General features: G+C 41.0%; 1 protein-coding gene across 1 annotated transcript in view; it reads right to left on the bottom strand.

The window, feature by feature from the left end:
• The window catches only part of hoga1 (4-hydroxy-2-oxoglutarate aldolase 1), a 32,191-nt gene that overhangs the window by 13,843 nt on the left and 5,026 nt on the right, over positions 1-13,322 (bottom strand). The window contains 2 exon segments of the mRNA NM_001276678.1: positions 4,899-4,995; positions 12,193-12,327. Of these exon segments, the coding sequence (NP_001263607.1) occupies positions 4,899-4,995; positions 12,193-12,327 (232 nt within the window).

Here is a 13,322-nt window from a genome sequence, read left to right as displayed (position 1 = left end):
CCGCACAGTCTCCCGGGTGCAACGGATAATAAATTTCCGGGTTCGAGATCTGTACGGCTACTTCATGCCATATGCACCTGAGTGGGTGTTTGATAAAGTGGATCGACACCTGGAGGAGTGGTTGTACGGGGAGTTATGTCGCCGCGAGGATATCGGGCCGGCTGGCTTGTTCCACGCAAATCCAAAGAAAAGAGAAAAAGATCTCACCTATTTGTGCGACACAGTAAATGAATGGTGGTACGGCCGTACCATCATGAAGCATTTTGTTAAAAGCTGTGGCAAATACAGCGAGGAGAAGCACTTCACTATTAATGCGTTGCTCCCCAGCGGTGCTCGCATAGACAAACCACATCCCAGGTACTATATCCCCTACGAGGACACTGTTGAGAGGTTTGGGACCCTAGTCTGAATACCCACAGTGGCTCTAGGATGCCTGTATAATCTTCATTATTGGGAACCTCTTCCCTTAAAGTTTTTGCTTGGACTCACTCACAAGAGTTAGAGACTTGCATCATATCTCCTTTGTTGTCCCAAAGTTTTTGGGCTGTCTAATTTTCATTCACTCTCACCTAAGAGACTAATGTGAGCTTCGTAAATAGTTGGCTCTAAAAAAAGACTGCTGAGCCCCCACCACAACATAATTTCTATTTTGACTTGCCTATTAAGGTGGGACTTACTACCTCTTCTCATATCCTACAAAGTGCATAGAATTGGCACTCTATGAACACTGGGCTAGGGTGGGATGAGATGCACTGACTGAAGAATGGTTTTTGGTGGGGCCAGTTGATTAAAGTTTGCACTTACACGTTTGCACTGCTAAGATGTGCTTTATATGATTTTTCCTTTTCAGAAACACCCAACCGGGGTTGTGTAACGAACTATGTAAAACCTCACCACAATCTAAGCAAGTGTCTGGGTGGGCCTGATGGCAGCAGGACTCTCCCAAGTTGTAAGTGTGTGCCTGGGAAACCCTGAACAGGGACAGGAGTTATCCCATGGTTCTCTAAGTATAGGCCTGAGTGTTCTCTGGTAGACGCTCATGTGGGTTGTATATATGTTCCAGTAACGTAACAGTAACAGTTCACTATTGTGCCTTAACTATGCCTTTTCTTGCAGTATCCATTATGTCGTGATAGATCTCAGGAGAGACTGTCTGGAGGCGGTTGTATGGAACTGTTTATTTTGCAATATTTTCAAACTGATGTTTTGATATATGTGTTTGCATTCTGTCTCCATTGCCGGGTCGGAATGGGTTTTCCCGGGGGAGAATGTAGGGACCCATAGGAACTAAGCTCCCTATGGCTTTAGCCCTACACTGTGCTATCTGCTGTTACTGAGCAGATTGTAATGTTGCCACTTTAGTTATGTGTCACTATGCACTTATTGGCCTTTAGTTAGGATGACCACTTCCTGCACACTGTAATATAGTGATTTGCAGGGTGTGGGCACTTCCTCTTTGGCATTCCTATCCTTCAGAACAGGTTGCACATCGAGCCTGGGTTCTCAACTTGGCCCAGAAGTCTGTGCCCTAGAGGAAGCCAATCCATCTAGTGATTCTAAGTCGGGGATCAGGGACCCCGTGAATGAGGTGTAGTCATTTGCAGGTTAGACTCTGTTACAGCACGCTTTAGGAGTGTGACTTAGTTCAGGGCTATTTAGTATGAGCAGCTATACGCTCCCACATAGGAGACTATAGAGGGTTTAGTACACCCAAGGCTCTGCTGCCTTACTGTAGGGACCGCAGTGTCAGACATAGGATTTAGGCTGTTATTAACCCCTGAACCACCGTCGCTGTAGGGATCCGGTCCAGATAAAGCAGACACTACCTTTGGACTCCTGGCTATCCCCTATGCCTATCTCCATAGTGGTGCCATACTATTCCTGCTATCTGCAACTGCATTTGACATTTATATGCTATTCTACCTCTAAGCTGTGAGTATTAACCCTGCATATGTGTGTACCATCAATAAACCAAGTTCTAGTTCAAATGCAAAAGAACCTCTGGCGTCCATAATTACTTATATACACGTTGTGGCAGTAGAGAGTTGTAGTTCTGCAACACCTCTCAAGTGTAATTCTTCCGTTTTGCGAAGGCCCAGCCTGTGTGTTGGAGTCACATGTGCCCGTGCTCATACCTACTAGCCGGTACTGGCAATTATTAGCCAGAATAGGGTTACACTGACATCACATGTGTATGGGATTGTGGGATTTGTTGGATGCAGGCTGAAGGGAGGCTGGGGACAGGCAACTACTGTTACATTTAATTTTTTTTCAAAGTAGTCAGCCTGAGCAGCAGGAGAACAGGGGGGCGGCTATATTTTCTATTCAACAAGCTTAAGTTGAGTTTGGATGGAGTCCCCCATTAAATATTTCGTAATTTGGGGGACATAAGGAGAAATCTCTACTACTGTAAATACTGGAGAATACTTTATGGCGGAGACTGGAGCGAGGGAAGCTAAAGGGTATTCCTACTTTAAGATTACTAAGGACTCCTAACCCCACACTTAAATATAATATTTAAGTGACTCTGAGGCGATATCCAGAAGTTTAAACTGCAGCCATACTAATATAGAAATTCCATCTGTCAGAGAATGTCACGGCCACGATCTTACAAACTATGGTGAAAACTAAATTCTGCCCATCTCATCCTTTAACTTCATACTTGGAATGTTAAAAAAGAACAAACTGTATCAGAATTATTGCTAGTCATCAACTGCACATTCCAGCTGGAAATAACTACACAGCATCCCAGAGAGCCAATTTGTGCATTCTTTTTGTTCTGTGCTTGTGTTGGGTAAAGGAGAGCATATTTGTTCCGCAGGAGTCCAAATGTTTTCCTGATATGCCTCCAAAAGTGGAAACACGCAAAGATATACTCACAAACGAGTAGTAAATCTTATGCACCCTTTTGGGACAATTAAAGTGTTCAGCAATAAAGGGATAACGTTACACTCTCTATGAGGTTTTCTGTGCCTAAATATGGCTTCCCAGCCAAGCAATAAATTCCACTTTAGCTCACCAGCTTCAGTCTATATTCCTAATGCTCAAAAACGCTTCATGTGCAAATATAATGATTCTAAAATAATGGTTTCAGTTGCCGTTAAGCTTATTACTTCCCCATGACCTTGTTAATGAAGATGCATTATTCCAGTTCAAAAACATGAAGACAGGTATGGGACCTGTTATCCAGAATGCCTGGGGTTTCCAGATAAGGGATCTTAAGTCTGATACCTTAAGTCTGATAAAAATCATTTAAATATTAAATAAACCCAATACGCTTGTTTTTCTTCCAATAAGGATTAATCATTGTAGATTGTAAGCTCTTTTGGGCAGGGCTCTCTTCACCTCTTGTATCGGTTACTGATTGCTTTATATGTTACTCTGTATGTCCAATGTATGAAACCCACTTATTGTACAGCGCTGCGGAATATGTTGCCGCTTTATAAATAAATGTTAATAATTATATCTTAGTTGTGATCAAGTACAAGGTTCTGTTTTATAATTACAGAGAAAAAGAAAATCATTTTTAAAAATTAGAATTATTTGCTGATTATGGAATCTATCTTTCCGTAATTCTGAACTTTCTGCATAACGGTTTCCGGATAAGGGATCACATACTGTACTATATGCAATACTGTTTTTAAATTAAAATTCTGTTAAATCAGAAAAAACGGTGCATGAGAAAATCAGGGTCCCCTAATGTGAACTTAAGCATGGAACGCGAAGGCAAAATGACATTGCACTTGGAATTTTTAAATTCGCTTTCAAGGGGACTTGTCACCCTAGGAAAAAAATACAAATCATTTGCTATCATGTTAGTTGAGCAAAATAAACTTCATTACACCATATAAATGATTTACATTTTGTTTCCTTCAGTCTTGGACGTCATAATAATAGCAAGCAAGCAGGCAGGCAGGCGCCATTTTGTGGATACTGTTATTAAGGCAAACTTGATATAACCCCAAAATCATGTGTATTTGCCATCCAGGTGACATCTAGGAAGTGCTAAATGGAAAGTGAAATATATGACTGACAACTTAGATTTTTAAGGGCATGTTTTAATATCCAAATAAGCAGCATATTTTACTCTATATTAGTTATAAATGTTATATATAATGAGGCAACGCAGTTCCAGGAAGATCAGTGGCATCATATGCCCTTGAGTAAGCAAGGAGGCTGGCATATTTATTTGGATTTATCATTTCTGTGTAAACTCAGTAAGAGAAATGCATTGTAAGATTATAAACCACGCAGCTCTTTAAGACAAAGCTGTTTTGCATGCTGGCTGTATAGAGGTGACCCAAATTACCCACGGGCTTTGAAAATGACCTCAGAGATGCCATTCCTCAGATAGCAAGCCCACATGTTCTGCTCTGACACGGTGTCCTCTGAAATCCATGCCGATCACATCTCCTGCGTTGGTGAAACGCATGTTCCACTTCTCAAAATGTTCCTAAAAATCCCCCGGGCTTTTCGGGAACATTAAATTGTGCTGCTAACGGCAGTAGCAATACTGAACAATGAAAGTGATGGGGGTGCTGACACTGTCAGTATTCATTTCAAGTTCCCTCAGTATTAATGGTGTGCAGAATCTCTCTATGCATGTCACAAACAGTGCAGGAAGTTAATGAACGGAGTAGGCCTTTAGCTGCTGTTAGATTTCTCCTTCACTAGCCTTTATAATTAATGCGAAAGTATTCATAAGAAATTCATACTTAATTCAGTTTTTAAAGAGTTTTTCCATAAGTATCTACATTTTAAAGTACTGATGTGAATGATGAATGATCTCTGTGCCGCATAAAGGTGTCGGGCCATATAAATAAAAGATAATATAACAGTACAGGTATGGGATTTATTATGCAGAACCCAAAATCAAATATAATGTTCCATCTACTCACCTACAGAATATCCAGCCAGTAAAAATCCAGCAGATCCAGACAAAACTTGGAAGCCCAGATGTTTGGTTTTGTGAATGATGAGGCCTATGCGAGTGATCTAAGACATAATCATGAGATAAATATAGTTACAAAACAAACTGTCCATATACACTAAAATTGTATATACTTTTACAGAAATCTAAAGCTATCGCTACTACACAATACCCAGGTGCCTTATGTCACCCACTGTCAGCCATCTTGCTGACAACAGATATTTATTCATCTATCAAATCCATCCTTCATTCATCTCATGGCGAATATAGGTGTAGGTCCACAATGGGGTTACACTGACACAATTCCTGCAACAATTCATCACCACAAAAACATACAGATACATTTATATATATATATCTTAAATGTTTGTCATTTTTTCTCTGAGACAAATTTGAAAACATCAATAAGTACCCACAAGTCTTTGCAAGTGTATCAGTATTGATTGCCATAGAAACAATAATGCAAAATGGTGGATAATTTCTTTAATAATAGGAATGTTGCACCTTTGTGAATAGACAGGTTACATTTCTGTGAGCTGATTCTGATTATCCTTTATTAACTATTCCCCTAATAATTTTAATGAGACATTGGGCACCACTGAGCATGACATGGGCCTTCAAGCCCAAGTACCAGATCTGTTCGCTGCAGCTGCAAAGATATCATCTGACTTCAGGGATCGTAGCAATATAACTTGGAACAGCTATAGGATTCATTATCCATAAATCCACTATCCAAGAAGCTCCAAATTACAGGAAGGCCATCTCGAAAAGACTTCATTTTAATTAAATAATTCAACTTTTTAAAAATGATTTTCTTTTTCTCTGTAATAATAAAACTGTACTTTGTACTTGACCCCAACTATCATCATCATCATGTATTCATACAGCACTAGTAAATTATGCAGCACTTTACATTCAATTCTAACAAACAGTAATTTTACAATAATTTGACAAACAAGAGTTTACAGAGTAACAATAGGATCAGAGGGCCCTAGTCACAAGAGCTTCCAATCTAAAGGGGTTAAGGATACATTTGAAACAAAAAGGATATGTATATATATATATATATATACACACACTATAAATAAATATATATATATATATACACACTATAAAAATAAAAATAAATTATACAAATTTATAAAAATAAACTATAAAAAACTATAAAAATAAATCAGAACAGTGGAGACTTTTAATAATGGAGACTAGAGGGGACATTAACTAACGTTCATATTTTTTTCGCTATTTGTATTTTTTACACAAATATATGCTTTTTTTGAAAAAAAATTTTTATTTTTTTTTGCCATTGATTATTTGTCAGAACTGCAACAGAAGTAAAAATACGCCATCTAAAAGCTGTTGAGGTCATGTAGAAGTCAATGGACAAGTGTCCCTTTTCAGACTAAGCTTTCTATGCTTCATGGTTATCAAGGTTTTTGGTTTTTTTTTAAGCTTTCATTTGTGTGACAAAATGAAAAATTTGTGTTTTTTCAGTGGGGGTTTTTCACATTTGTGCTTTTTTGAAAGGCTGTTTTAATAAATCACTTGCCATTTGTGGTTTTAGAGAAAATTAGTTTTTTCATGGTTTCAAAAACCTCTAAAACAGTGGTTCTCAACCTTCCTAATGCCGCGACCCTTTAATACATTTCCTCATGTTGTGGTGACCCCCACAAAAAGACCACGCCCCTTTGTGGCCACGCCCCAATTGCCACACCCCATTTTTAAAATAGTTAAAATAGTACCCACGATGGCCCAATAGACAGCACCCCATACAGTGCCCCCCATACACAGTGCCTCATTTGCCCCCATAAACAGTACCCCCCATAGACAGTGCCCCCAATTGACCCCATAGACCATGCCCTCAATTGCCCCACAGACAGTAGCCCCCATAGAAAGTACCCTCCATACACAATGCCCCCATACACAGTAGCCCTCCTTACACAGTGCCCCCCCATACACAGAGCCCCCCCATACACAGAGCCCCCCATACACAGTGCCCCCATACACAGAGCCCCCCATACACAGTGCCCCCCCATACACAGTACCCCCCCATACACAGAGCCCCCCCATACACAGAGCCCCCCTTACAGTGTCCCCCCATACAGTGCCCCCCATACACAGTACCCCCCCCATACACAGAGCCCCCCAATTGCCCCCATAGAGAGTACCTCCAAATTCCCCGCTCCTTATTCGGCTCCTCGTACGGCGGCCACAGGACCTTTTATAAGGTTGCGCCCGTGCGTACGTGTGACGTCACACGTACGCACGGGCGCAACCTTATAAAAGGAACTGTCGCCGCCATACGAGGAGCCGAATAAGAAGAAGGAGCCGCAAGAAGAGACAAGCGCTCCGCTGCAGCCAGCGCGTCCCGCTGACCTGGCTTCTTTAATGAATGTTCTGCATTTCCGTAATGCTGGACATTCATTGAACAATCCGGGACAGCGGGACGCGCTGTAAAAACCGGGACTGTCGCGACCCCTGTGAAAGGGTCATTCGACCCCCAAAGGGGTCGCAACCCCCAGGTTGAGAACCGCTGCTCTAAAACCATGAAAATGAGAATGTTGATAAATGGGCCTCCCCAGGTAAATGCATTGCTCTTACCTTTGACAGCCAGACAGGTAAAATGACAGACCCTTAGATATTTTATAATGTTGGTTGTTGCTAAGGAGAAAGCTTCTTGGTTAAGTATTTACACCTGGCAGGTGTAAAAGTGAGGCTGTTTTATACCACGTCTAGCAAGGATTATTTGATCCAGTCCATTATTTCAAAACATCCCATGTTTATTAATGGATAAAAACCATGGGCAGAACTATGAGAGAAATAAACATATCCCAGAATGCGCATTACCTTGCAGCTGATTACAGCAATGATTCCCTGGTTCCGTACAGTGATATCCCTGGGATAGAAGCCATATCTGGGTCAGACTGATGGCTTTCTGTTGCACAGGACAAATGGCAAGTGGTGTAAGCAATGAAGTTACACCTCAATAGCCTGGAATAATGAGTGACCACTAACAGATAGTTAATGATAAAACACATCTAAGATAGAGATTATTATTTGGCATCGAACACAATGATTATATGCATTTCTGAGATCTGTTGAGGTTTATTTTTGTTCTTTCCACTTTATGGACCATCCTTAATATAAGTCATTTATCAAGAGATTTATAAAGCAGGCAAATGTTATAATGTAGCTCCTTCAAACTCCTGCACACAGTGGGGGATGCACCTAGCTATAAATTATTTCTAATACACAATAGGGATACAATACCTAATTATGTGGTAAGAAAGGCCACAGTGGAACACACAGATATTTATTTGTACTAATGTTTTTTTAAATTCAGAATGGTGGCTCACTGGGTAGCACTTCTGCCTTGCAGTTGTGGACCCTAAGTTTGATTTCAGCCAAGGCACAATCTGCAAGGAGTCTGTATGTTCTTCCCATTTCTATCTTGGTTCCCTCTGGGTATTCTGGTTTCCTTCTACATTTCAAATACATTGAGACAGGTAAATTGGCTGCCTACTGACCTTAATGTGAGTGTAAATGTGATGTAAATAATGTCTTAAAGCAGCGGTCCCCAAACTACGGCCCACAGGCCGTATCCGGCCCCCCAGGGGAATTTACCCAGCCCGCCGCTGCATCCTTACCCCTGGCAGCAGAGAGAGAGAGGACTCAGCGGGGAGCGGGACAGGGAAGATGAGCGGGAGGAATGACGGCAGGTAGGACGAAGGGAGCGCCGGGGGGAGGAGTTGGGGGGAAATGCGACCTGTTTGTTCCACATTTCGCCGCTGCCACCGACGGGGGGTGGGGGGTAGCTGGTGATGGCGGTCCGGCCCCCCAACAGTCTGAGGGCTTAAGTATTTCCTATGTATTGAAATTGTTATGATAAAAAGGAGGACATATATTTTTATATTACTACTAACACAATTATTACTACTTATTACTATTACTATCATTATTATTGTACTTTATTTATATATCACAGACACATTTACCCAGTGTTTTAAAGAGATTGCTTATCATTTACATCAGTCCCTGCCCCGGTGGAGCTTACAGTAATATATGGTGGAATCCTCCATCGGTGTTCTCCATACCCAAAAACACCTGTTTATGTCTTAATAAGGTTACAGATTGCCCAATGCCTTCTGTGGTTCACAGTAATACAACTGAATGCAGTTTAAACAGTTCGAAATCCAAATTACAGTGATCACATGAATCAAATGAGGAGTAGGGAAAAGGTATAGCCCTTGTTAGTTCCTGTCTCCAAATGTCCCCTTATATGTACTTGAAAGTACTATAGCAGTGATCCCCAACCAGTGGTTCGTGAGCAACATGTTGCTCACCAACCCCTTGGATGTTGCTCTCAGTGGCTTCAAAGTAGGTGCTTATCTTTGAATTCATGACTTGGAGGCAAGTTTTGGTTGCATAAAGATCTGGTATAATGCCAAACAGAGCCTCCTGTTGGCTGCCAGTCCACATAGGGGCTACCAAATAGCCAATCACAACCCTTATTTGGCACCCTCATGAACATTTTTCATGCTTGTGTTGCTCCCCAACTCTTTTTACATTTGAGTGTGGCTCATGGGTAAAAAAGGTTGGGGATCCCTGTACTATAGGATGTCAGGTTTTTCATTAGAGCAATGATTTCCAAACTATTGGGGGGAGTGGTGCGGGGTCACAGCAGTAAATATGGGAAAAGACAAAGGGGATCTGAACAAATGTAAGACCCCTCGGTCTTGAAACAAAGCAAAATCTTACCAAAATTGGTCTAGAGTGACCAAATGCAATTAATTGGGATAAGGGATACTGGGACAAAATGGAAAATGTTATTTGTGCCTGATAAGCTGAAGGAGGGTTGAATTGATTTAACAAACCTATAAAAAATGTATAGCTGTCACTTAAAAGAATATTGCATGGTACCAGTATGTGACCCGTTATCCAGAATGCTCGAGACCTGGGGTTTTCCAGATAAGGGATCTTTCCGTAATATGGATCTTCATACTTCAAGTGTACTAAAAAATCATTTTTATAAACCCAATAGGATTGTTCTGCCCCCAATAAGGATTAATTATATCTTAGTTGGGATCAAGTACAAGGTCCTGTTTTATTATTACAGAGAAAAGGGAATCATTTTATAAAATTAGGATTATTTGATTAAAATGGTGTTTATGAGAGGTGGGCTTTCTGTCATTCAGAGCTTTCTTGGAAAACATATATCTGGATAACGGATCTCATTCCTGTAGCTATGTAATTGTATTTAAAAAAAAAAAAGCAGGCTTGTTAAGGCACCCAAAAGCTAGTTTTATATAGTAAAAGAAATGTCATTATAATGAACTTTTAAATCTACATTAATTATGGAACTGAACACAGTATTCTTTTACCCTTTTCTGCACTGCTAGTAATGTGGTACAGGTATGGGATCCGTTATCCAGAAACCTGTTTTCTAGAAAGCCTCAAACTACAGAATGGCCAACTTCAATAGACTCCGTTTTAATCAAATAATTACATTTTTTAAAACTGATTTCCTTTTTCTCTGTAATAATAAAACAGTACCTTGTACTTGATCTCAACTAAGATATAATTAACTATTATTGGAGGCAAAACAGTCCTATTGGGTTTAATAATGTTTACATTTTTTTTTAGTAAGCTTAATGTTTGGAGATCCAAATTACAGAAAGACCCCCTATCTAGAAGAACCCAGGTCCCAAGCATTTTGAATAATAGATCCCATACCTGTATACTGTATGCTGCTGTAGACTGCACAGATCTATATACTGAGGAGACTAGACAAGAGCTCAGTAAGATAACTACCCAACATATTAGGCTAATTCCTAAGGACAAGACATAGCAATCTATGTGCTGAGATCAGCAATGTGCGTATTTTGGACCAAGAAGACAGATGGTTTGAAAGAGGTGTGAAGGAGACAATTTATGCCAAACTGGAAGAACCAGCCCTGAACAGGGGGCCTGAGTTGCCGTTTGTCAGCAATATACAATGTCACTTTAACATTTTTACTGCGGCAGTTTCACAACAATTCACACTTAAAAATTAGCACCTGTCTCAATGGGATTCATGGTACCATTGTGACTGGATCATACTTGCACCCCTCTGTGAGTTTCAGCTAAAGCTGGCCATACACGTGGCGATCCGACGATGTTTCGTACGACCATCGGTCGCACGAAACATCGTCAGATCCGCCACACACCATTCAGGGCTGAATCGGCAGGTAAGGAGGTAGAAACAATAGGATTTCTACCTCCTTCTGCCGATTCAGCTCTGAAGGGAGAATTTTGGTCAGGCGCCTTCTATGGCGCCCGATCAAAATTTTCTAACTTGGCCGATCGGCGAGCCGACCGATTTCAGCAGCTTCCTGCGATATCGGTCGGCTCGCTGACATGCCATACACGCACCGATTATCGTACGAAACGAGGTTTCGTACGATAATATCGGTGCGTGTATGGCCACCTTAACACCTACGGGCATAAGTTCAATGGAAGGACTTTGATTGGATTTGGATGATTGTATTACCTTTAAACTGTTTTCTATGCTGGCATATCCTGTCCACCCCAACATGTGTATGCACTGTGTGATTAGCCGGCACTGGGGTGTGCAGGGCCACTGGAGCTGCTACCCAAGGGGCCCTCACCAACCGCATACACACCCCACCCTTCCCCTTGAGCGAGCATATCTATTACTTACCTATGTGATCTGGAGAGAGATGTAAACTAGGGCAGTGCTAACAGTGGGGCCCACTGGAGCTTTTTCAGTGTCAGTGCATACGTGGGATGAATTTTGGTGCAAAAATGCATGTTTTTGTGTTCTGTGTTGTTATGCAAGCCATGTGCTCACTGGCAGGCTGATCCTTGTGCAGACACAAGATAGGGGTGGATGGGAGCAGATCAGTTTTTTGGGATGCTGTGACACTGCCCTTAAGGCTTTAAAATGCCAGGGTATTCCCTACCGCTCAGCTGAACTACAGAAGCCACTTGGGTGAGTGTTGAAACATTTTCAAGATTGCTTAGCAAGTCCAGTTGCTTTAGACTTGTCACTACTCAATAAGCAGTAACTCATTCACTTACAACAGCTGGAGGCTCACAAATCAGACATGAGTGGCTTACAGTAAAGATGTTCAACCCCAGCCCTACAGTCCAAGTGCTGACTAGGGTAGTATGCAATATTCTGAGACACGATAATCTTGTTGCAAAAGAAAAACACTAAACTACAAGTAGATTTTTTTTTTTTTAAAAGAGCATTAACTTACATCCCCTCCACTGTCTTTTAGGCCGATGATGTTAGGGTGCTGAGACAACGTTACTACGGCATCCACAGGTAGGTCCAAACCAGTGTTGGCAGGTACACTGTACAGAACCACAGGCACAGGGGAGTGGTCTGCTACCTGAAAAACACATAACAGATATGATGTAGAAAAGTTAGTAGGGCATTCTCTTTCCTGGAGTGCCCTGCTCTGCCCCAATCCACTCAAACCCTGCCCCAATCCACTCAAACCCTGCCCCAATCCACTCAAACCCTGCCCCAATCCACTCAAACCCTGCCCCAATCTGAACCAGCACAGAAAATAAAATGTTAAATAGGAAATGACAGTTATCTACGGATGACTGATATATATCAGTGTCACCCTCATAGTGTCTACATTTAAGTTTGATACATTTTAGGTAAATTTAGTACTCTAATTATTTGTTGTTCAAACTGGCGCTTTGTCATTCAGGAGACATGTCAAGAATCCTCACAGTCTTTCAGCCATAGGTAAGTGGCACAGCTACACCTATTTATATGCAGTTTTTTATTATGGTAAAAGGACAAACTGACATTGTAAAGGATAAGTATACCTTTAAAATAAGTTGTTGTAAAACTGATGAAAGTGCTAATCTAAGCACTTTTAGGATCTGTTATCCAGAATGCTCGGGACCCAGATTATTCAGGATAAGGGATCTTTCCATAATTTGGATCTCCATAACTTAAGTCTGCTAAAAATCATTTAAATATTGAATAAACCCAATAGGACAGTTCTGCCCCCAATAAGGATTATTTATATCTTAGTTGGGATCAAGTACTGGTACTGTTTTATTATTACAGAGAAAAAGGGAATCATTTTTAAAAATTTTAATTATTTGCTTATAATGGAGTCTATGGGAGATGGCCTTTCCGTAATTCTGAACTTTCTGGATAACAGGTTTCCAGATAAGAGATTCCATACCTGTATTAACATGAATGCATGGTCACTTTTCAATCACAAAGTAGTCAAAGACATTGTCGAGTATGTTGTCAGGAGAAAGAAAAAGGGCTGATTAGAAACCTCAGATAACTTTTCTCAAGTCACTTCTAACCACGTCACCAAAACATCAGTCCAGCCCATTTCATTTCTCCTGGCAA

Source organism: Xenopus tropicalis, chromosome 7 (genome assembly GCF_000004195.4).
Source record: "Xenopus tropicalis strain Nigerian chromosome 7, UCB_Xtro_10.0, whole genome shotgun sequence".
NCBI lineage: Eukaryota > Metazoa > Chordata > Amphibia > Anura > Pipidae > Xenopus > Xenopus tropicalis.
Note: the sequence above shows the minus strand (reverse complement) of the source record. Positions and strands in the feature narration are given on the sequence as shown.